Source organism: Vombatus ursinus, unplaced genomic scaffold (genome assembly GCF_900497805.2).
Source record: "Vombatus ursinus unplaced genomic scaffold, bare-nosed wombat genome assembly UNPS02014813.1, whole genome shotgun sequence".
NCBI classification, from domain to species: Eukaryota; Metazoa; Chordata; class Mammalia; order Diprotodontia; family Vombatidae; genus Vombatus; species Vombatus ursinus.
Genome location: NW_020954591.1, coordinates 21,704,775 through 21,730,533, shown reverse-complemented (window position 1 = coordinate 21,730,533; position 25,759 = coordinate 21,704,775). Strand labels below are relative to the sequence as shown.

Here is a 25,759-nt window from a genome sequence, read left to right as displayed (position 1 = left end):
TTTAAATTAATTATCAAAAGGAATCTAATGCCATTGGTATAAATAGGTAATGTTTCCAAAAGATAACATAATTTAGTATACATGTCAATGAGAAAAACATTATTTTCAGTTGCCCTCTTTTGAGTAGCATAGCAATCAGCAGCAGCTCTAATAGCACAGCAGAGGGTGCATCAGCCTGGAGTCAGAAAGGCCTGATTTCAAATCCCCACTAGGATACTTAGTAGCTGTGTGACCCTGGGCAAGTCACTTAACCTGTTTACCTCAGTTTCTTTATCTGTAAAATGGGGATAATAATAGCACCTAGCTTCCAGAGTTGTGTGAGGATCAAATGAGGTAACTGTAAAGTGCTTAGCACATAGTAAGCACTACATAAATATTAGCTATTAGTTGTTATTTCATTAACTTTTCTGAGTATATTACTCAATAATTAGTTGAATTGAAAGTGACTCTTATTACACAAGGGGAAAATGCGTGACATTTGCAAACCATGGAAACGTTTGCAGATGTGCAAAGTTGCAAACTAGCAGCATTGTTTATGTTGCCAGCAGTTTACTTGATGTGAACATATTCAATGTCCTAGCATTTTCCTTATATCTCAGTTGTTGTATTAGACCCACTCTGAAACTTCATGGATACATGATGATATTCTTATTTTTGACAGGATGCAGTGAAGAAAATTTATACTAAAGAAGTAGGAATGCAGCAACGGTAAGTACCTAAAATATAAGGCCTTAGTATTTCAGTGGCTAAATTTAGTGGACATTAATTTCATATTTTAAAATTCCATTTGAACTGCAGTGTATGCACCTAAGTATTCAATACAGGGCAGAGTGTCATAGGAGCAAAGAAGAACTCCAAAGTGTTCTAGCAAAATTTTAAGGGAGAGAGAATACTTTCAGATGGAGGGAATCAGATAATATCCTGCAAAGGAGGTGGCAATTTAGGTGATAAAGCTTCTGAGGGAGTAATGAAAATGCTGTATAATCTGGGTTTGGGAGATAGCCTATGCAAATTCACACTGTGCCTTTAGGTGATACATAGACAAAAATGAAATAGTCCCTCCCTTAAGGAGCTTACATTCAATAGAAGAGACAACTGCATATATAAGTATATTCAAAAGAAATACAAGGTAATTTGAGGAGCACTAGTAGCTAGCATATAAAATCTGAAGAACCTCTTGTAGGTTATTTTGTTTGAAATATAGCATATGTTAAGGAAAGTAATGTCTCTCTGAAATATTAAATTGCAACCATTTTTTCTTCATATTTGATAGATTCTCTTTAAGTATATCAATTGAGATGCCACATATAATTGAGTTAATTACCAGTGATACACATAAACTCAAAGTAAAGGTATGTTTTACCCTAAGAATTCATATCTTTCAAGTGATCAGAAACCCATAACTTTATAATTTATTTTTTATCTCTCCTTTAAACTCTGCTTTGAAAATGATGTTATGCTGGCAAATGACTGGCAAAAATGGACAATATTCAATTAAATCAAATATTTTTTTCTTTTGTTGTATAGAAAACAGACTGCAAGGCTGTAATCAGCACTTTGGATAACAGTTCCTTAGACAGCAAAGGCTTCTCCCTCCAGATCCATATAGGAGAGGCTTACCTCCCAAGAATGTGGGTTGAAAAGCACCCAGACAAGGAAAGTGAGGTAAATCCCTTTTTATTTGGAAAAAAAATTGGTTATCAACCACTGCAACTGTTTAAAAAACATTTCAGAAGAAAAATGACCAAATTTATTCCAGTTTCATTTGAATCTATCATCACTTGGACTATTATAGATCCATCAAATACAAATCTTTCCATTTTTTCTCTGAATTCTTCTTCATCATTTCTTGCAGTGCAGTAATATTCCATTATATTCATCAATCTATCTATGCTGTCAATTATTTTAATTCGTTTTTGTTTTTAATTTTTTTTTTGCTTAAAAATCTATTTTCTGCCTCTCACCTGTCCTCCACTGGGGAGAAAACCCCACCAAATATGCATAGTTAAGGAAAACAAATTTCCAAATTGACCATATCCAGAAATTGTATGTGTTATTCTGTACCTTGAGTTCATTGCCTCTATTTCGGAAGGAAGGTGCCATGCTTCATCAGGCCCCTGGAACCATGGTTGGCCATTACATTGCCTAGAACTCTTAATTTTCTCAAGTTCTTTTTCTGTACAATGTTGTTGTGATCATTAAAAAGTTCTGAGAGACCAAGTTTCTGGATAAATTAAAATCAGTTTTATTGACTGTCTAGAAAGCAGTTAACAAAAACTTTTTCATTGTCCCCTGAAACTTGAACCTTTGATATTTATAAAATCTTTTGAAAAAGGAGTGTACCTGAAGGTGAAATCAACTCTGATTGACCAACAAGAGAATTAATATTATAATGGGAGATGGGCTATATTAAAATTAGAGTCTTGGGCCATGTGACCTCTGTCACCCAAATCTTGACTTATCAATTTCCTTATCACTTGTCTGACAAAAGAGAGTATACACATTTTCCCAGACCTGTCTGAGCAAACAGAATGAGTAGGAGTACACCCATTAGCCCAAACTTAGAATTTCTTTTACTGTCTTTACAGATCTTGGCCTGGGTAAATCTTTAAGAAAGATTTCCCAAACTGGTTGGTTTCTGGATAAGGAAGCAGAAAAGAGGGAAAACCTTGGTCCTGATTCAATAATTAGTTATTAAGTATGAGAAATAATGAATTTCCTACATTGTTATTGCATAAGTTGTTCTCCGGGTTTTGGTCACTTTGCTCGGCTATTTTTATTGTGTAATTCTGTTCCTTTTTATGTTGCTCAGCTTAATTTTGCCTTCTTCCTTTGGAACTTAAAACTAGAATTCTGTTAGTCCTTTAAAATTAAATTTTATGGACTCAATACCTCAAGTAACAAAATAAAAATTATTTTCATTTTTAAATGAAAGATCAACTGAAAGTCATAGTTTTAACAAATGAAAACCCAAGAGACAGAATTTCTGGATAATTAATAATCAATTTATTAATTAGGCTAGCTGGCGATCAATAAATTGACAGTGTAGGTAACCAAAAACAAACCCATGGAAACATTGAATACCTTAAATATCTTTGTAAAAGAGAATGCTCCTGACAAGTGAAAATCAACCCTTATTGGTCAATATTTAATGAGGATATAAGCTAGGAGTCTTCAGCTGTTCTTGCTGAGAACATGGGTTGATCATGAAACTCACTGCCTCCAGCAATCTGGACAGGGGAATCCATCTCCATCCAGACCACTCTAGTTGGTTTTCTCCTTCATGAGCTGGGTCACCCTAAACTTTAATGGAGGGGTACAAGGAGAGAGCCCCCATTTCCCCCCAGGATAAGAAGTTTTCCTGACTGGATTCTGTTTACACACTAAACAGAAGTAAGGTCTCCTAGTTGGATGGGACCAACTCGGCCCAAGATTGAAGAGCATGTTCCTTGAGCGCTAGGGCAATGTCATCCATCAGTCATGCCCTTCAGAGACTGACTTTAGAGGAGCTGGACCTTAAATGAGAAAATAAAGGAGAAGAGCCTGGATACCAATTTAATAATTGGTTATTAGTATAATAGCAAAATAATTTCTCTCATAATAAAGACTTTTTCATTTCCAGTTGAAGTTATAAGATGCATTTGCTACATTTCAGCCATTGTCTCCATCTTTCTTCTAGGCCTGCATGCTTGTGTTCCATCCAGATTTCAGTTCTGTCCTACCTGAAAAGGCCCATACTAGTGAAGTTATTATTTGTCTGGATTGCTCCAATTCTATGGAGGGCTCAGAATTACTGCAAGCAAAGCAAATTGCCTTACATGTCCTGTCTCTTGTCCATGAGGGGCAAAAAGTAAACATTATCAAGTTTGGCACAAGTAAGTTTTCTGTTATTTTAGGTTCTGACAGTATGACTTTTTAAAATTAAACCGAAAAGGCAAAAGAATAAAAAGGAAGGACATGAAGTACCTTGACAAGAAAATTCACAAGGGAAAATTGCCCAAGTATTAGATTTGTCAGAAAATGTAGTGTGCTACCTCAAGAGGCCGTGGGCTCCTTGTTGTCCCAGATCTGGAAGCAGGATAACCATGTATGGAGGATGTTGTGGAGGAAACTCCTGTCCAGGTGCAGGCTGAACTAGATGACCACTGTGATCTCTTCCAACTCTGGCATTCTCTGAGTCTGCCCCAGGAGTTTTTAACCTGGAGTCCATGGATAGATTTGAGGGTCTGTGAACTTAGATGGGAAAAAGAAAAATCACTTTTTTTACTTTCACTAACCTCTCACTTAAATTTAGTGTTTCTTTCCATTATTTAAAAACATTATTCAAAGAAGGGCTCCATAGATTTCTCCAGGCTGCCAGAAGGGTGCATGACATAAAAAAGGTTAAGAACTCCTGGACGCTGTGAGGTTGTAGTCTATTTAAGGAACATATGCTATTAAAAGATATATAATCAGATCTTCTTCATCAAGTGGGGACAGTGAAAGAGTCATAAGAGAAAGAGGATCAGGCAGTGATTCTAATGAGGAAGGAAGACACATGGGAACAGCCCAGAGTGAAACTCTGTTGCTCCATCAAGCCATGTGCCCATGCCATTCTGAAAAAGCCAGAGTTCTTATAGTTTCTCCTTTGCCCTAGTGTCGGCCACGTAATATGAACAAACGCTGGGGAGGACCACAGGGGGAAGCAGGATCCTACTACTTTTATAGAAACATAAGGGGTCATTTGAGATACGGACATACCTTGCTTTACATAATAATTGAGCTCTAAATTAGTGATTTTTCTGGTATAAATGTGTTGCCAAAATTGTTTATTGAAAGGACTCCCAGAGTGAATCCTTTTGCCACCCCATAATTTACCTTTTTTTTTTTTTTTAATGCCTGTCAAGTCTCACTTGCCTGAATCACACTGGTGCTGGCAGGTTGGAACTCCACAGTTCTCACAGGATGCTAGAACTTTAGGGTTTTTGAAGGAACCCTGTGGACAGTTAGCTTCCTCACACTGACTCACAGCTGCCTCCACTGGTGGGATCTCCCTTAACGATCAGTCAGCAAACTCGGTTCTTTAGTCAAATGACATAACAAAGCCAATAATTACAAAGCATTTCCCTAACACCAGGGGCACATTCTCCCACAAATATATCCAGAGTCTGGGGAGAAGGGGAAAAGAGTGGGCATGAATTTAAAACACAATCACGATGAGGCACATGTGTAGGGAACATATGTGACCAGGGCACCTCACAAGAATGAAGCCACAGAGCCTCAGGATCCTTTCTTTTTTTCTGAAGGGTGCTCTCAGCGTTTGTGGTGGGGCAGGCACAGTACTGGTGATGTGTCAAAAAGTCCCATACCAACAGATAGAAAATATGAACAGGAGGCAGTCCCTTCCCTGATATAGACTTACTTTAGAGGCCATTCACTCGCCAGCTAGCCTGGTAAGAGGAGAGGGGGAAAAAGGACACCCCCCTGCCCCCGACCAGTGGCTGTCCGGACATCAGAGACCTCCTTATGTCTCAAGGCCAGTGGGAAGGAAAAATTATTTTTTGTGATAGGGCCTTTTGGATGAACTCTCAGTTCCTGCTCAGCCCCAAATCAAAAGGTCATTCTTCACTATGCAATAAGTGGGCGGGAAACAGTCACAGAATAAACATTTGCCAATGCTTGGTGAATAGCTACATACCTTTGTCCCACATCATCATGAACTTGATAGGTTCACCAAACATCCATAAGTCCCCTGTGTATGCACCTAGGATTGGCCCTGATTGGTCAGTCCCCTGTCACAATTACAAATTAAGATTTTTATATATTACAGTTTCCTAAGAATGAGGCCCAACCAAATAAATGTATATAAACAAATATGTAAGGCATTTTTAAATGACAGAAATAGAACCATATAATGATACTGTGTTAGAAGTTACTGGAATAAGTATTTAACAGGAGTTTACAAATTTCATTATACAGGTTATACTGAATTATTTTCATATCCTAAGTACTCCACAAGCAGTCTTCAACTGACAGAGTTCATTATGGTGAGTAAAACACTCTTTCTTAATCTCCTGAGTCTTTGCCTATGAAATTTCAATGACATTCCCAGGATTTAGCACTTTTCTGCCTCTAAGGCCCTGCGTATACATCACTGTTTTTGTTATATTGCCTGCTACTATCCCATTTATTTATTGTAGCTTTTGTATTTTTGATGCCGATTTTTCCAATCTGGAAAAAGCATTGCAACCAATATGTGACAGTGACCATTATATAAAGAGGTAGGGAGGAGGAAAAGGTGATAAAGTCACAGATGTGTAGCAGGAAGTTTGACTTTGGTAACCTTTGGTAAAGAGGTAACTTAAGATAGGAGATAATTTTTACAGAGAGTCAATGACAGATGGGGAGGTAGACCAGTTAAACAAGGGGCCTGAACAATTGGTCTGTAAAGAGTCTAATGTATGATATGCAATTTAAGACAAGCAGCCACAAAGAACTCTTGTTACTTTTATTCAGAGGAAATTGCTTTCTTCTGTTTTCTCACTCTAAAATAAGATTACAGCCACTAATTAAGAGCAACCACAGTGCAAGTAAAAATAGCATTTGATAGCAGCTCTTTCATTTTGTCTTTAAAATGTACTATCTGTAGAGGGTGTTAAAGGGACAATTTATAAGTTGGGGAGGAAAGGTAAATTTACATTGGTATATTTTATTAAAAAGTTTAATTAGTGGTAAATGTAAGTTTAATTGGCTTTGTGGACATTTAAAATTAAGTGTATAATGACCTATTAAAAACAAACAGCAACAGGACACATTCTCGCTTAATTTAGGCACTTAAAGAGAATACTTGTATTTTCTAGTTACCTAAAAGGAAATATGAGAATTCTCTTTTTATAAGTTCATAGTGCAGAAGTGGAATGATATTAGTTTAGCTGTTCTTCCCAAGTACAGTAGCAAATATGTCATTTTTTAAAAAGTTTGTATTGAAAAAATAAGGGGGCCCCTCTCTAGAGAAGCAAGTATCCTCAAAAGAAGAAATATTTAATAGCAAGTTTACAAAGTGTGAATAAAACCCACTTTCTTTTAATTTTTTTTCCAGTCTGCTACACCTACCATGGGAAATACTGACTTCTGGAAAACGCTGCGCTTTTTAAATTTACTTTACCCTTCTCAAGGGATGCGAAACATACTTCTTCTATCTGATGGGCATATTCAGAATGAGAGCCTGACGTTGCAGATTGTAAAAAGAAATGTTAGACACACCCGCTTATTTACGTGTGGCATTGGGTAAGTGCAAGAAAAATCATTATGTAAATGGAAAATCCAGGGGTGGGTGGCCAACAGGCATTTGGTCACACAGGACTGAAATTTAGGGAATTAAGACAGAATAGATGGGTTACAAAGATGACTTCCAAAAGGTGAAGGAACCAGTGAGAGCTGAGGAGATATCCAAAGGAAAGACTATAGAAAGAAGAGGACCAACGACAGTTCTTTGATTAGGAGGTATAGAATGGATGACAAATCAGCCAAAAAGACTAAGAAGGAGTCAGATAGGCTGGAGAAGAATTAGGAGAGAGCAGGGTTACAGAAGCTGAGGGAAGGAGAAGGTGTTTGTTTTCCCTTGGTATTTGGGTTAGGCACAGGCATTGTTTGGGAGTAGGTGTAAGTGGTAACTATCATTTCATTCCCCACCCCTACTTCTGGTTGAAAAGAGATTGGTCCCTATTAGAAAGAAGTATGATCTGAAAGACCATCTGTTATCACCACATTCCCATTGCTTTGTTGAGAAAGATCAGCACAAATCCATTAGTCTAAGAAATTTACGTGTGTTCTCCCTAATATGGTTTGTTTTATTTCCTTTGAATTACAAATCCCAAAACCACCGTGGGGCATGGCACCATCTGTTGATGCCATGTGCTTTCTTTTGTTGACATTTTGAGCTTTGACACATTTCGTTGTAAAGATCTTTACAATTATTTTCATAAATCTTTGAAACTAAGCCTTTAAAATTTGACCAGGTCCACGGCAAATCGTCATATCCTGAGGGCTTTGTCCCAGTATGGTGCTGGAGCATTTGAATACTTTAATACAAAATCTAAATATAATTGGAAAAAACAGGTAAGTTTCTTCACCTTTTCATTCTTTTTTCAGGTATGCCTATGGGAATGTGAAATATCATAAACATTAATTACGTGTGTTTTTAAATCTTATGCAATAGTCAGTGAAATGGACCTCTGGGTTCTAATATCTATACAATCATAATAAATCACTTCATTTTAGTCCTTAATAAATATAAAATGCCCACAAATGTCATTCATGTAAAGTCTGTCACTCTTAACTTTGTTTTCTGATATTATTCTAAAGGTTCTATTCAATTCCATAAACATATATTAACTAACTATTGTGTATAGGTTTATTTATTATCTATACTGTGCTAAGACCTGGAGGAGATAGAAAGTTTAGATAAACCGTGGTCCTTGGCCTCATGGCTCCCATAGTCTAGTGGGAAGAAAGGAGTTATAACTTCAGTCCTTTATAGATCCCTGATTTCTTTGGTATAAGAATTCTCTCCATTGACACAGATTACAATCCCTCACCTCTTTGGTAGATAGTCATCCTGAGTTACCCCCCAAAAAAATAACCAAAAAAATCATCAGTTGTTAACTAACCTATTGATGAGCCTCTCTGCACTTAACTATGTTGGTCCTTATTCAACAAACATCCAATGACAGCTGGACTTCTCAAACTTCATTCATTCCCTTCATTCGTACCCACCCCTCCTCCTAATTTCCCTGTCTCTGTCAAAGACATCAGGATTCTTCTAGTTATCCAGGTTTACAACCTGAGTCACCCCTTACTCCTCCCTCTTACTTGCTTTCCATATACAATCCCACCTCCTCAATATTTCTCACATCTGTTCCCTTTTCTCTATTCATTTCATAGCTACTCTCATTCAGGGCTTGAACGAGAGTAGCTATGAAATGAATAGAGAGAAGGGAACAGAGACTATGACACAAAAATGAATAGAATAAAATATGAAATGAATAGAGAGAAGGGAACAGAGACTATGACACATAAAAAAGTAACTGTAAGACAAAACAATCTCTAAATCAGTGAGAGGTACAAAGTGCTATGCAGGTCTGAAGGTAGGGCCGAATAACTAGTTACTAACTTAGGAAATCAGGGAAGGCTTCCTGGAGAAAGCAGCTTTTGAATTGGGCTAGAAAGATTAGGTAGAAATTCCCAGTCTTGTTGGTGGTAGGGTAGCCTAGGCATTGGGAACAGTGTAAACCATGGCACAGAGTAGAGAAATGGGCAAGTATGGGGCATGTATGGAGGTCAGCAAGTGGTCTAGTGTGGCTGGGACATAGAGTACTGGAGAGAGAGCTGTATTAGATAAGGCCGAAAGGGTAAGATAGGGCCACGTGTAGAGACTCTGAATGACAAGCAGAGGAGTTTAACTACTTAGTAGGCAAGAGGAAACCAATCTAATTCTTGCACAGATGTGTAACATGATTAGATCTATGTACAAGGAAGATAACTCTGGCAGCAGTGTGACAGATTATCAGAGACGGAAAGTGGAGATGGGAAGTCTTGTTAGGAAGCTCTTGTAATATCTAAGGGGCTCGTAATGGGAACCTGTACTAGGATGATGGCTGTGGAAATAGAGAAAAAAGGAATGGATTTGAGATATCTTTCAGAGATGGAATCAATAAGAATTGGTAAATGATTGGCTTATGAGAGTTGAGGGAATGGGAATAGAAGAATAACATTAAGGTTTCTAACATGATAGAGACTGGTAATTTTTATCCAAAGCCACTTCTAGAAAGAAGGTGCTGCTTCTCTTTGGGGTAACAAATGAAATGTGACTCTAAAGCAATTAGAGTGACTTTTTCATGGCTTATAAACTGGTTCTGAGGCTGCTCAAAGAGTGACCTCCAATGAGTTCGAGTTATGAACTTGAATAAATGCAGTTTCCTAAGAAGAGGCTTTGCAAGACAGCATTCATTTCAATGTATGGATTCTAACACAATTCAGAGCCATCTTAATGTAGCGAATAGAATACTGTTGTTACAGAAAATGGAGAAATTTTGAATGCTGTGGGTAAGTTTACTTAGCTTGGTAGTGTACTTTCCAGGGATTACACATTGATAATGAGGTTGACACACACATTGCCAGAGCCAGCTCAGTGTTTGGGAGGCTCTGAAGGAAAGTGCAGGAGAGAAGAGTTATTGGGCTGACTACCAAACTGAAAGTCTACAGAGCTGTTGTACTGACCTCATTGTTGTATGCTTGTGAAACCTGGACAGTATACCAGTGCCATGCCAGGAAACTGAATCGCTTCCATTTGAATTGTCTTGGGAAGATTCTGAAGATCACCTGGCAGGATAATATACCAGACACTGAGGTCCTTTCTCAAACTAAACTGCCAAGCATTTCAAACTCTTCTTCAGAGAATGCAGCTCCAATGGGCTGGCCATGTTGTTCAAATGCCAAATGTACACTTGCCAAAAAGACTATTTTATGGAGAACTCACACATAGCAAACATTCACATGGTGGTCATAAAAAGTGATACAAGGACATTTTCAAGGTCTCTTCTAAGAACTTTGGAATTGATTATTTACATGGGAGATACTGGCACAGGACCACTCAGCATGGCATGCTCACATCAGAGAAGGTGCTATGCGCTAGGAGCAAAGCAGAATTGAAGCAGCTCAAAAGAAACACAAGATGTGCAAATTTAGAGAATCCACCCCAAATATTCACATGGACTATTTATGCCCGACCTGTGTTAGAACATTCCAAGCTTATATTGGTCTGATCAGCCACAGTTGGACACATTGTAACTTGACTCTAGCATAGTGATGTTATTTTGGTCCTCTTCAAGAACAGAGGATGACAACCAAGAATACTGTGTGTAGAGTTAGGAAAACCTCAACTTGAATCCCACCTGAGACACTCACTAGCTGTGTGACCTTGGACAAGTCATTTAACCTCTGAGCCCCAGTTTTCTCATGTGTACAAAGGGAATAATAATTGACCTGATGGTGTTGTGACAGCCACATATGATGTTGCATGTAAAACTCTTGGCAAAACTTAAAGCAATATATCCATGTAATTTGTTATTATTATAATCATTGGTCTCTGTTTGCTAAAAACTAGTTTCATTACTCAGTAACTATATCCTATATAAACCACAAGAAAGGACTCTGGAGTCCATCATGACTGATGTAACGAAAAGAGGCTTTGACTGGAAATAAGGAAGGAAGCATTGTGGTATGATGGAGAAAACCCTGGCTTAGGGCTCTGGGTTCAAATTCTGCTTCTGATACTGCCAGAATGACCTTAGACAAGTCATTTAAACTTCCCTGGACCTCAGTTTCCTCAGCTAAAATTTGAAGGGGCTAGACTAGAAGGCATCTAAGGTCCCTTTCAGTTTTACATCTACCATTCTTAATTTCCACATGGAGGAAAAAGGATTAGATGGCCTCTGACAGCCCTTCTTACTGAGATCTATGGTCCTGAGATCAGAAGTCCTGGGACTGAGTTCCAGGCCTGATGCTCTAAACTCATGGAACTGCAGTTTCCTCATCTGTAAAATGGGGATCATAGTACTTAAAGGCCTTATGAGATAAGCACTTTATCAGCCTCAAAGTACTATGTAAATATAACATAACTATTACTAGGATTACTTTTCTAATTTTGGGCCCTTTTAGTCATGTCAAGTATAAAAATAAATTGCAATTTAAAATTCATTTTTATGTTTTGAAAATCAAGATATTCTTTTTCATGTTTAGAACAGGATAGGCCTAAGAGAAGTATTACATAAAATAAAGACTAGACAGGATTACTGTCCAGAAAAATGAAGGTTAACCAAATTCTCTTTCTTTACTGTAGAAGAAGGGATGAAATGGAAATCTGAAAGTGGGCGGAATAGTCCCTAGGTGAATTCTCTAAATCACCTGCCATAGAATCACAAACGTTTAGGTCCAGAAAGAACCTTAGTAATCATTTGGTCCAACTAGTGATACAGTAGAAAGATCACTAGTTTGGGTGTCACAGGACCTCGGTTCAAATCCTGCTTCTGTTACTTATGTGACCTTGGGCATGTCACTTATCTTTTTTGAACCTCAAATTCCCAGCTAATAGAATGAAGAGTTGAACTAGAGATGACTTCTCACATCCTTTCCACCCCTAAATCTTAGATGTGCCCAGAAATATTAAGTGACCTACAGGAACATAGAGCCAAAATTAGAACCCCTATTTCCAAACTACCAGTCCAGGCCTCTTTCCCCAGTATTGGTCTTTGTCATTTACCCTGCATATAGTAGATAAAAAGTATTTGTTGAGTGGTTCTCTCACAGGTCATTTGATTACCTGTGCTTTATAATAAAGTGTCTTGTAACAATCACCAAGCTAAGTGTTACATAATACCTGTATTATTAGAATGAATATTGTATCTGAAAGCTACTGTGAAGATTGCACACTAGAGAAATTAATGAAAGCATTGCAGTGACTTTGCATATGTAAAGTAACAGTGATACTGTAATAATTTAAAGAGGCATGTGTCAAATTTATCCCAATGTTTTCCTTCTGTGTAGAACAAGAAGGAAAAACTGTAAAATCATGAAAATATAAATATGTTAAATTAGCATGAAAGTTCTTTTTATGGAGTAAAATTGATACCTAATCCACCTTTTTTTTCTTTGTAAATAGATTGAAGACCAGATGACAAGAATATTTTCTCTAGGATGCAGCTCCGTGTCTGTTAAATGGCAACAGCTGAATCTAAATTCACCAGCGCCCATGCAGGCTCCCACACAAATCCAGGCCTTGTTCAGCAATGATAGATTGCTTGTGTATGGATTTGTTCCTCATTGTACACAAGTAAGGAGTGGTCCAAAGAAGCACAGGTTGTGGGTTTGAATATTTAGCCAACTAATCCATGGCTTGTTTTAAAACTCGCCTTTTTGATGGATACATTTTCCAACTAAGGGAGAGTGCTTTTTGCTTCTGCCTTCACTTAAGGAATTGTTAATTGTTAATCATTGGGATAATCACTGCTAAAGGTATCAGGGGCTGAGAGGTTGGGAATGTGATACCTCTTTTTTAATGTCCTTCAGGCCATCCTAAATGCTTTAATTGAAGAGAGAGAATTTCACACAATGGTATCAACTACTGAACTACAGAAAACAACTGGAACTGTAAGATTCAAGATTGCATATATATATATATGCCTGTGATAGTAATCAATTTTCATAATTTTATATTTTAATGAACATATGCTTAGTCATTTTGTATATAGTATGTATTTAATATTTTTATCTCAGTTTCATATTAAAAATCTAAGTAGCTCACTCAGGGAAATAATTGTCTGGACATATGAGCTCACTTTTCTACACCCATAAACACTTGGTTGAACAGCAGTATATTGAGTAACCTATATATTTCATTAACCTTTTTAGGTAAAATTCATGTCCATTTTGTTTCTATTATTAGTTTATAAGCTTTATTAATTAATCAAAATTAAATTTTGTTCAGTATAGTATAAGAAAGATTCACCTTTATGTTGTGCTTCAAGGTTTATAAAGTGCTTTGCTCACAAAAATCCTCTAAAGTGTAAGGAGTGTTGTTATCATCTAACTGAAGTGCAGAGAGATTAGATTATTTACCTGGTATAAAACCTACTTGATCATGATAAATAATTTTCTTAATATGTTGCTGTATTATACTAATATTTTATTGAGTATTTTGTATATTTATTAGAGAAATTGATCTTTATTTTCTTTTTTAGTGTTATCTTTACCTGGTTTTAAAATTAACACTATATTTGCCTCATAAAAATTATTAGGCCACCTTCTTTATATTTATGAATAAACTATGCAATATAGGAATTATTTGTTTTTGGTAAGTAAAAACCTCATTTTTACAACTAAACTTTTTTTTTTAACTGCCATGGTATTAAGAGGGTACAAGAGTTGAAACTTTATTGAAAGCAGATTCTGGAGGAGGTGAAATATCAGGAAGCAATATAGCTGAGCTCCTCCCAACCCCAAACTCACACAACATCTCCAAACAGATCTAGGAAATGCACCAGACTGAGTTCTGATTGGAAAATCCAAGAAAAATGATAGTGAGTCCTTTTTTCCAGCCAAAGTCAACATAGAGAGATAGACAAAGAGGTCTGCAGACACTAGTGATGGGGGTCTGGCCGTTCTCTAGCCAGGAATGGCCACACAGATAATTCCAGCACAGAGAAGCTATGCCTCAGGGCAATAGAAAGTTCCAAATACAGCAAAGAAAGGTCCATTCTTGTGAAGGGTACAGGAAGAGATAATAACTGACAACTTTATTGCTCACTATCTAGTCCTGGGTCATAGATCTAGGACTAACTGCAAAAGAAACCTATACCTTAAGGATGGCATTCCTGGATAAGAAGAGGTTACATGTGTTATGTACCAAACAAGGAACAAATTTCAGAAGCAAGCTGCAGCTGTGTGGTTTTGACCCCAGGGAGAGAAGAGAACAGAGTCTCGGTTCTAAATTCCGGCCTAGACTTAAGCTTGCAATTGAATAACCAGGGCAAGAATTCAAGATCAAAGAAAAGCATTCACTTCTTTCACTGTGAACCAGCAGAGTTTTCAACTGGTTGATAGTGGCAGAATCTGATAGCAGTCTACTAGAACTCCAGCTGGAGTAAAGCCACAGTTGCGTTGCTCAGACCAAAACCCAAGTCATGACTTGTAGAGCTGAGACCAGAAGGGCAGAAGTTCCACTTTGTCTTGAATCAGACCACTCTGGGAGCACTGAAAGCTTGTAGTTCCCCAGCATGAGCTGTCCTCAGAATAATTTAGTACCTCAAGAAAGCAGCAACGAGACCAGCCCAGACATTCTCTCTGGAAGGACACACAGCCTGACAACATAAAGTCCACAGTCGGGAAATGGGATGGAAAAATTTGAGCAAACAAAAGAAAATCCCACCATAAAAGTCTATTAATTACAATGATAGTGATGTTCAATATACAAACACAGAAGAAGAAAATGCCTCTAAAATATTTACAAGTAAAGCCTCAAAGAAAAATTTGGCATGGGAGAAATTCAATTAGAATTCCTGTAAGAGATGAAGCAAGAGGTTTTTAATAGTTCAAATTTTTTTTTATAAATTAAATAAGAGCAGTAGAGGAAAATTGGAAAAGAAATGAGAGTTATGAAAGAAAGAATGGAAAAGGGAATTGATGACTTGACAGCAGAAATATAAAACTTTGCTGAAGCAGCAAATTCTCTGAAAATTATAATGAACCAAATAGAAGTTCATGAATCCATGAAGGAATAAGAAATATTATAACAGTCAAAAGACTGAAAATTGAAGAAAATGTAAGTTATGTATCTCGTACCAAAAACAACTCACCTGGAAAACAGATTGAGGAGAGATCATTTAAGAATCATTGGACTACCTGAAAACCAAGAACAAAAAAGTAGCCTGGACATTATATTTTGAGCAATCATAAAAGAAAACTTGCCTAGATGTCTTGGAACTAAAGGGCAAAGTAAAAGTAGAAAGAATCTACAGGTCACTTTCTGGGGGGAAAAAAAAAAAACAAAATGAAAACTCCTAGAAACATCATAGTCAAGCAGCCAGAAAGAAAGAATTCACATACCTTGGAGCCACAGTCTGAAATCACACACATTTTAGCAGTTACCACTATAAAGGAACAGAGAGCTTAGAATACAATATTAGATAAGACAAAGAATATAGCCTTACAATCAAGAATAACCTATCCAGCAAACCTGAGAATAATTCTACAGGAGAAAAAAATGGAATTTTAATGAAATAAAGAACTTGCAGGCATTACTGATGAAAAGACTAGAGCTCTACAGAGAATTTGAAGTACAAACACAGGGAGTCAAGAGAGAGACAAAAAGGTAAACATGAGCGAGAAATAATAAGAGACTAAAAAAGGATCAGCTGTTTGTATTTTAATACAGAGAGATGATACACATGTCCTCTAAGACTGCTATTATCACTAAAGGTCATTTTGTTGTTGGTGTTCAGTTGTTTTAAGTCCTGACTCTTTGTGACCCCTTGTGGAGTTTTCTTGGAAAAAATATTGGAGTAGTTTGCAATTTCCTTCTCCAGCTCATTTTATAGATGAGGAACTGAGGCAAACAGGGTTAAGTGACTTGTCCAATGTCACGTAGCTAGTAAGTATATGAGGCTAGATTTGAATTCAGGTCTTCCTGACTAGAGGCCCACTGCTTTATCCACTTCACCCTCTAATTGCCCATAAAAGGTTATAGAAGGAGTCTAATTAGACAGAGCACCTGGGGATGGTTCTCTTACATTTTGGCAGTCTTAAAAGGAGAATGGAAAATGAGATGAAGAGGAATATACAGGCAGGAGGAAGAATGGGGGAAATTATCTTAAATAATCGAGATGCAGAAATAGAAGTCCATACAAGCAATGAGGAAGGGGTGGGGAGAGTGATTAATACTTAAACTTAGTTCTCATATGAATAGATCAAAAGAAGTAAAACACACACACACACAGAGAGAAGTTATTTATAGGAATATATTTCATTCAACAGGGAAACAGAAGGGAAAAGGGAGGCAACTAGGAGGGGAATAGGTGGGGGACTGTAAGTTGAGGGAGGGAGTAATGCAAAACAAAACAAACTCTAAAGATGTAAAAAAAAAAATAGTTATAGTGACTCTTTAGGTGGTGGTAAAGAACCAGAAATTGAAGGTGTGTCCACCAATTTGGGAATGGCTGAGGATGTTATGGTTTATAGTAATGATGGAATATTTTTGTGCTATAAGAAATGTTGAAGGGGATGGTTTCAGAGAAACCTAGGAAGGTTTATGTGAACCAATGCAGAATGAGGTGAGCAGAACCAAGAGCATATTGTACACAATATCAACATTATTGAAAAAAACAAACAATTTTGAAAGACTTAGGAACTCTGATCAGTGCAGTAAAGAATCATGATTCCAGAGGATCCATAATGAAATATTAACTACGTCCTGATAGAGAGATGATGAACTCAGAGTGTAGACATTTTTTTTTAACTTGACTAATACAGGAATTGTTTTGTTTGACTATTCATGTTTATAACTGGGGATTTGTTTTTCTTTCTCAGTTTGGAGGGGTGTAGATGAGAGGCAGATTTTTTATCATTAAAAATTTATCATTTGTCATTAAAAATAAATTTTAATTTAATTTAATTTAAAAAATAAAAATAAACAGTAAAAGTAGAGTATTAGTTTGAAAACAAAACAAAAACAGATACTAAGGGTCATCTTAAGTCATTTCCTAAGGTCAATTTTTTTTATGAGAGAGGAGACAAATCTTTAGGTTACAATATTTTCTCATTCCTCAGAGAACATTTGTGCAGACATCCTCCTAGCATTGGGTGGGAGTCACAGGGACAAACCTGCTACTTGCGTATAAAAAAAGATAATCACATTAAGGAACAGCAGAAATTAATTAATGACTTTTTAAAGATGAGAAGGTGAAGTGGGAATCAAAGAAAAGTTACAATTGTTTTCTTTTGCCCCTGAAATGTAGATGCTTCACAAGCTAACAGCTAGAGCTCTCATTAGAGATTATGAAGATGGAATACTCCATGAAGATGAAACAAAACATGAGGTTTGTTCTTTCTATGGAAAATATGCTTTGATTTTTAGAAAATCTTCCTTAAACTGATGTAGCCAACAACATGTGAAGTTAAGTAATCAGGATAAAGAAATAAATCTATTTTTTAGGGTGAAAGGAATTTATCTTAAAGAGGATTATAGAATCATAGAATTTAGAACTGGAAGGAACTTTAGAGATAATCTCATCCCAGAATAGAAGCAAAAACATGATGAAGAATAGCTTCATCTCTTTTTATTTCTTTTAGAGAGAAAGTCTCACTTTATTTTCCTCTATTACATTTTCATTTAAAAGAAAAACCAAAAGAGATTTCTAGTCCTGAAAATTAAGGTAACAGCAAGAGCAAATGTAATATTAGGCTCCAGTGGAAAGAGAAGTGGACTTGAAGGAGCTCTTAACTGAGGGTCTTAAAACCTGATTTCAAGTCCCATTTCTTATTTATGTGATCTTGGATGAGCCATCTAAGCTCTCTGGGTTTCACTTTCCTTACCTGTAGGATGAGAGGGTTGGACAAGATCATCTTTAAAATTCTTTCAAAAAAAAAATAAAAATAAAGTCCTTTCAAGCTATGATCCTATAAAATATCTGACAAAAGATTTTTATTATTGTAGAGAGATTTCCCTCTTGAATTCATGAAGCTACAGATCTGTAACTGCTTTCCAAAGGTGAAAGCTTATAACAGATTTCTTGACTTCATAGATGTTGACATAGAATAAACACTATCTAAAGCCCCATACTATGGGTAGGCAACAGTTGCTTTTAAGGAGGGTGATCCTAAATTAACCTAACACTAAATTATCAGACTTTTGGATTGATAAACTGACAAATTATTTTCAAGATTTTTTAGTATCGTTCTTGTATTAGGCAGCTTTCCTTATTTGATTTTTATCAAAGTCTTTGCTATTCCTTTGAATATGATTTATCAGATCAGTTAATGATCTCTTAGGTGTGTGACATGGAGTTATCTACCTTATGAAAGTGAAAAATGTAGAAGAAAATTTTTGCATGGATGTTTTGCTTAGAATATTGATCATAAAAATATGTTCATAGATAACAATAAAATCTTACATTTGAGGAGTATTTACAGTTTAAAAAACTTTTTCACATATATTATTTAATTTTCATAGCACCTTTGCGAAGTAAATAAAAAGTCAGTAGCATTGTACCCATTTTATAGATGAGGAAACTGAAGCTAAGGGAGATTAAGTGACATATTGAAAAATGTGGAAAAGCCAAAGCTTGAACCCATATCATCTGATTCCAAGTCCAGTGTTCTCTCTAAACATAGGATCATACTTCCTTATCTAAAGGGAAAACAGAGTTTTCTATAATTTCTGTTTAAGGAGTGATAAAAACCAGAATTGAAAAGAAACATAGTGTGTGTGTCTATATGAATTAAGTATCTATATACCTTGAATACAAAATACATGTTTGGTATAACATTGATGTCCATTTAAAATGTTCCAACCTAGATGAAGAAGCAAATTTTGAAGTCTCTGATTATTAAACTCAGCAAGGAGAACTCTATTATAACACAATTTACAAGTTTTGTGGCAGTTGAAAAAAGGGTAAGTATTACTGTTAATAGGTGATTAAATTATTTTAATTGTCTTAAATAAGAAAATAAGTAAAACTTAGGGCTATTAAATCATAGTTATTAAATTTATCATGAACTTTATGTAGTAAAGTGGAAAAACTAAGTGACATTTTGCTGCAAAGAGGTTATCTTCTAGGATATTATAAAGCATAGATTTATTATTAATAATTATGAAACTATAATTTTATTAATAGTAATTACAATATCTCACATTCCCATAGTGTTTTCCAGCTTCCAAAGTGCTTTCTTCAACATAATCTTTTGAGAGAGGTAATAGAAATATTTTTCTCCCTTATTGAGGAAGTTAATGGACCTGAGGATTGAGGCTGATCTCTTGACCATTGCAGAAGTGGTGGTCTATCCCCATGGCTCCAGTGGTCAGTGATAGGAGTCTAACAGGGCCTTGTGAAGTATGCCTGCACATTCCTATGATGGTGGGCAATTATAAAGACCACCTGGAAGTGTCATCTATTGTTAATTATTGTCTTTGCATATCTGGCTGCCTCAGCTTTGGGAGGTTGTCTAGAGTACTGTCTTTGAGCCTATATCATACTTAGAATGTGGTGGTCTGATGGGATAGCAGTCAGTATCTGAAGAATACCACTTTGATGGCAGGATTAATATTACCTGCTGGGTAATAGGTATTGATTCTTGAAGGATGGTAATTTTGTGGTAGCTGAACCAATGCAAGGTAAACCATCATGTACTGATCCTTGACTCCTATACTTTTCCATAAAAATAGGGTACCTTGATTAGAATTCAATAAATACTTAAATCCCTACTAATTGCAAAATCGTGTTAGATTCTGCTGAATTTACTCTGAGGATATTCTTGTCTGAAGAACTGATTTGGGTAGTCCAAAATAAGACAACCCTCTTTCCTAGATTGTTCAGTTGTTTTTCAGTCTCATATGACTCTTCGTGACTCCATTTGGGGTTTACATGGCAGAGGTACTGGAGTGGTTTGCCATTTTCTTCTCCACTTTTCCTAGGTAAACAATGACAAATTCTTACTCTTTGGCTCTACTTTTTCTAGACTCCAACTTGCAATAATAACATTTCTTGGATATGTTACAATACAATTGAATAGGTTTTAGTCTTCTTTATAAACAGTCGAATATAAACACCTTGAGAGCAGGGAAAGTTTAATTTATCCTCTTAATCTTTGCATCCCTAGCACCTATTGCACCTGGGGGGCACTCATCAAATCACACAGTAAATCCCCCAGGCAAGAGTACCCCAAGTTAACTCACTTGAGACCTTAGCTCACAAGCCATCATTGATATGTTTACATTTACTAGTTAACCAGAGGACACAATTAATTCAAAGCAATAGCATTTAATGAAATAGCATAGTAAGAAAAATAGCAACAACAACAACAACAACCATGATGATAATAAAAATAATAGCTAACATTTATATGTTAACTCACTACGTGTCAGGCACTGTGCTGAACACTTTACAATTACTATCTCATTTGATCCTCACAACAGTCCTGGGAGGCAGGTGTTGTTATTCTCCCCATTTTATAAATGAGGAATATGAAGTAGGCCAGCAGTTAAATGACTTGCCTAGGGTCATACAGGTAATAAGTGTCTGAGGCTGGATTTGAATTCAGATCTTCCCAACTCCAGGCCCTTTGGTGCTTTATCTACTGTGTCACCTAGCTGCCCTCTAATAAAACAATTTCTCCACAAAACTAGGACACATTTCCCCTCAAATTCCAACACTAGTGGGAAATGTGGAACACATGTGGACAGCACTTGCATGGAGAAGATGTGTGGTCATAGTCCAAGTGTGGAGACAACTCGTACCTATGGAGCTGTAGGGCTACCAATGTGTTCTTTTTGCTAGTTCTGCTCTCCATAGGAAGTGTGTAAGCCCTGCTGGGGGCAGCTCTCTTTTGGTCTTACAAAGCCAATGCATGACAGTAGCCTGCTGATCTCATGATCACGGTCAGGCCCAGCTTCATTGGTCCTGAGGCTGTGGAATTCCTCTCTGCTTCTAGCTTCTGACTTGAACTGCAATCTCCAATGAGGTGCTCCCTATTCTTCACAATAAGCAGAGTGGTTTCTTCAATCACCCTCTTCCCCTTAACACTCATGCTTCTCCTTGTACCTGTCTAACCACTCCTTCTTAGTCTCCTTTGCTCGATCTTCTTGCAGGTCTTGCCCATTAATCATGAATGTCCACTAAGGCTCTGGCCTGGGCACTTTTCTCTTCTCCCTCTACTTTTTATATTTTTTATCTCATCAGTTCCCTTGGTTTCAACTATCATTTCTGTGCAGATGAGTCTCCAGTTTATTTGTCTGGTCCTAACCTCTTTCCTGACCTCCAGTCCCACATCTCCAACTGCCTATTAGAAATTAAGATGTCACATAGACATCTTAAACTCAGCATGTCCAAAACTAAACTCATTATCTTTCCCCCTCAACCCCCCCTCTTACATACTCCTCCATCACTGTGGAGGTACTACCATCCTCAAAGCCTAGGAGTCAACCCTAACTCCTCACACTCTTGCCTCCCCTGTTGTTTCTATCTTCACAACCTCTCTCAATTACATCCACTTCCCTCCTCTGATGCTGCCACCACCCTGGGAGCACCCTCATCACCTCACACCAGGACTATTGCAGCCGTGCCCTGATTGGTCTCCTTGCCTCAAGTTTCTCCCCTACTCCCGTCCATTCTCCTCTCAGCTATCAAACTGATCTTCTTAAAGCTCACGTGTAACCATGTCACCTCCTATTCAGTCAACTTCAGTGTCTCCCTATTGTCTCCTGGATCAATTATAAAATTCTCTGTTTGGCTTTTAAAGCTCTCCATAACCTGGCCCCTTCCTACCTTTCCAGTCTTCTTACTTCTTATATCCCCACCTCCTACATAAATCCAGTGATACTGGCTCCCTTGCTGTGCTTGAACAATTTGCTGTCCATGTCCCAAATCTGGACATTTTCACTGGCTGTCTTCCATGCCTGGAACTTTCACCTTTCTCATTTCTGCCTCCAAGCTTCCCTGACTTTCTTCAAGTCTCAGAAAAAATACTACTTTCTAAAAGAAATCTATCCTGATCCTCCTTAATGCTAGTGCCTTCCCTCTGTTTATTATCTCCAGTTTCTCCTGTACACAGTTATTTGCATGTTCTCTCCTCAATTAGACTGTGAGCTCCTTGAGAGCAGCTGATTTTACTTTTTCTTTGTGTCCCCAGCACTTAGTAGGAGGTTAATAAGCACTTGTAGACTGACTGCCATTGTACTTTTAGCTTAAATTTCAGAGGCTGTTCTGCTACAGCTCTTTTTTAAAAAGCAGAAGTTCCAACAAAGCCATTCATTGGTTTAGAGAAAAGCTCTCAATTGGTGTTTCATTCACTTCAGTCATGTAAATAGCTCATCTACTTTTGTAGCTGATTAATGTCGTGGATTTATTTTGATTAGCTTTAGTTTTAGAAGGTAACATTTATTGACTTCATCCTCTAATTCTAGGAGTGTTCCCAATTTGGGACTTATTGTCTTCTGTGCTCTGACTATGAAGTCATGAAAGCTTTATTACAAAAATCAGTCCTAAATTCACTTGTTTTTACTCAGGATGGCAATAAATCACTGGATCCCTATACTCCAAATATTTTGGAACTTATCACCACAGAAGACATAGACTTTCTGCCATACATGGATTGGGAGGTGGAACAGCCAGAGGATGCAATGATGATCGTAAGTCTTAGTGCAAAGTTTATAATGTAGACTTTATTTATATTAAATAAGTCTTTTTCAAAATGGACCTTCTTGAGCCAAGTTTATTAGTGGACAGACAGACAGACAGACAGACAGACACACACACACACACACACACACACACACACACACAAATTGTATTCTCTTCCCACAGGTTTACTTTTAAAAATTCAGTTTTATTTTATTTTGAGTTTCAAATTTTCTCCCTCCAACCTTTCTCTCCCCTAACCATTGAAAAAGCAAAAACCAAAACCATTACAAACAAAGCAAATTCCTGCATTCACCATATCCAAAAAAAAGTTTCAATCTGCACTCTAAATCCATCCTGCCTCTATCTGGAAGTATTCCATTGTATGGATCAGAGTTCCTAATCTTTAAAAGTTGTTTGTCTTTACAATACTGTTGTTACTGTGTAAAGTTATTCTCCTGGTTCTGCTTACTTTACATTGCATCAGTTCATAAAAAGTCTTCTCAGATGCAGTTGAGGGGCAGCTAGGTGGCACAGTGGATAGAGCACTGGCCCTGGAGTCAGGAGGACCTGAGTTCAAATTAAACACTTGACACTAGCTATGTGTCAAATCACTTAAACTCAATTGCCTCACCAAAAAAAAAAAGTCTCAGGTTTTTCTAAAACCATCCTTCATCATTTCTTATAGCACAATAGCATTCCATCACAAACATAAACCACAACTTGTTCAGCCATTTCCCAATTAATAGGTTCCCCTTTCAGTTTCTAATTCTTTGCCACAATAAAACAGCACAGTTTTGCTTTTGCATGTACCATATCCTCCATTTAATTCAATAACTATCTACTAAGCATCTCCTATGTACATTGAACTATGGAAGGTGCTTTAAATGATGAAAAATACAGGGTGGCCAAACTCCTTGAAAAGGTCATCTACAATAGGTTCTACCATTCTCTCTCCTCTTGCTCACTTCCTAACACTTTACAATTGAGCTTCTGATCTCATCATCCCACCAAAACAGCTCTCTCCAAAGTTACTGATGATCTCTTAGTTGCCAAATCCAGTGGCTTTTTCTTAATCCTCATTCTCCTTGACTTCTCTGTAGCCTTTGACACTATTGATCACCATCTTCTGCTGGATCCTCTCTTGTCTCTAGGTTTCTAGAACATCACTCTTTCCTGGTTTTCCTCCTACCTTTCTGGCCTGTCTTCTTTGGTGGATCCTCCTCTAGATCATGCCCTCTGATTGTAGGTGTCCCTCAGGGTTAAGCCTTCTTCTCTTCTTCTTCTGTAGCACTTCACTTGGTGATCTCATCAGCTTCCATGGTTTTAATTACCATTTCTATGTTGATGATTCTCAAATCTACTTTTCCTGCTCTAACTTCTCTACTAAACTACAATTTCCCATTTCTAACTGCCTTTCACACATCTTGAACTGGATATTCAGTAGATATTCAGTAGATATTTTAAATGCAATACATCCAAAACAGAGCTTATTATCTTTCTCTCAACCCTTCTCTACCTCTTACCTTCCCTGTTATTGCAGAGAGCAGCACCATCATCCCAGTCCCTCAGGCTCACAACCTAGGAGTTATCCTGGCCCCCTTTCTATGTCTAACCCCCTATATCCAAACTATTGCCAAGGCCTGTTGTTTTCACCTTTGCAACATCTCTCAAATCCCACTTCTTCTCTCCTCTGACACTGCCACCACTCTAGTACAGGCCCTCATAACCTTACACCTTGATTCCTACAATATCCTACTGGTGGGTCTGCCTGCCTCAAGTCTCTTCCCACTTCATTCCATCCACTTTTCAGCTGCCAAAGTAGTTTTCCCAAAGCACAGGTCCAACCATGTCACTCCGCCCCCTTCCCATTCAATAAACTCCAATGGCTCCCTATCACCTCATCAAATACAAAATCTGTTTGTTGTTCAATGCCCTTCATATTCTAACCCTTTCCACATGCCCCCACCATTTTTCTAGCCTTCTTACAGTTTATTCTGTACCACATATTCTTCGATCCAGTGACACTGGCCTTTTTGCTATTCTCCAAATAAGATATTCCATCTCTTGGCTGCAGGCATTTTCTCTATCTGTCCCCCATGCCTGGAATGCTCTCTCTCCTCATTTCTGGCAAGCCTCCTGGCTTCCTTCAAGACCCAATTAAAATCCTTTCCTCTTCAGAAAGCATTTCCCAACTTTTCTTAATTCCATTGCCTTCCCTCTTTTAATTGTTTCCTATTTTCCTATTCCTATATACATGTGTGTATATACAAAAATATGTATATTTTTTTCCTGCTTGTTTGTTCATATTTGTTTGCTTGCAGTCCTACCCTTTTAGATATTGAGCTCCTTGAGGGCAGAGACTATCTTTTGCCTCTTTTTGTATCCTAGCACTTAGCATAGTTCTTGGCACAAAGTAGACATTTAATAAATGTTTATTGACCGACTGACATTTCAGAGGAGAAGATATGAATATATGTCATTTAGACTGATATTAAAGAAAGCGAAGGCCGATAAATTTTCTTTGTACCACATCCGCAGATCTATTAGCAGCAAACAAGAGATTGAACGTATAGATCCAGGACTTTTATTTTGTTGCTCCATTTCCAGAGCACCATAGCTGCATTGAAAATGCTTTTTAAAATGTGTTTACTTTTTTAAATAGAGAGGCAGGATGGCATGAGGAGTAGAAAATTGGCCTCAAAGTCAGGAAAACCCAGATTGAAGTCTGACACATACTATCTGTGTGAGTGATTCTGGGCAAGTCACTTAATATCAGAGCTCAGGGCAACTCTCTGAAGGCTGTACGTCACGGAGGAGTAATGACCTGCAATGGT

General features: G+C 37.3%; 1 protein-coding gene across 1 annotated transcript in view; it reads left to right on the top strand.

Moving 5' to 3' along the window:
• The window catches only part of PARP4 (poly(ADP-ribose) polymerase family member 4), a 98,548-nt gene that overhangs the window by 56,251 nt on the left and 16,538 nt on the right, over window positions 1-25,759 (top strand). Inside the window, exons 19-30 of the mRNA XM_027877607.1 lie at window positions 662-708; window positions 1,274-1,352; window positions 1,528-1,665; window positions 3,680-3,875; window positions 5,959-6,026; window positions 7,079-7,266; window positions 7,998-8,097; window positions 12,698-12,868; window positions 13,105-13,185; window positions 17,547-17,627; window positions 19,106-19,201; window positions 22,811-22,933. Of these exons, the coding sequence (XP_027733408.1) occupies window positions 662-708; window positions 1,274-1,352; window positions 1,528-1,665; window positions 3,680-3,875; window positions 5,959-6,026; window positions 7,079-7,266; window positions 7,998-8,097; window positions 12,698-12,868; window positions 13,105-13,185; window positions 17,547-17,627; window positions 19,106-19,201; window positions 22,811-22,933 (1,368 nt within the window). The remainder of the gene's footprint in view (window positions 1-661; window positions 709-1,273; window positions 1,353-1,527; window positions 1,666-3,679; window positions 3,876-5,958; window positions 6,027-7,078; window positions 7,267-7,997; window positions 8,098-12,697; window positions 12,869-13,104; window positions 13,186-17,546; window positions 17,628-19,105; window positions 19,202-22,810; window positions 22,934-25,759) is intronic.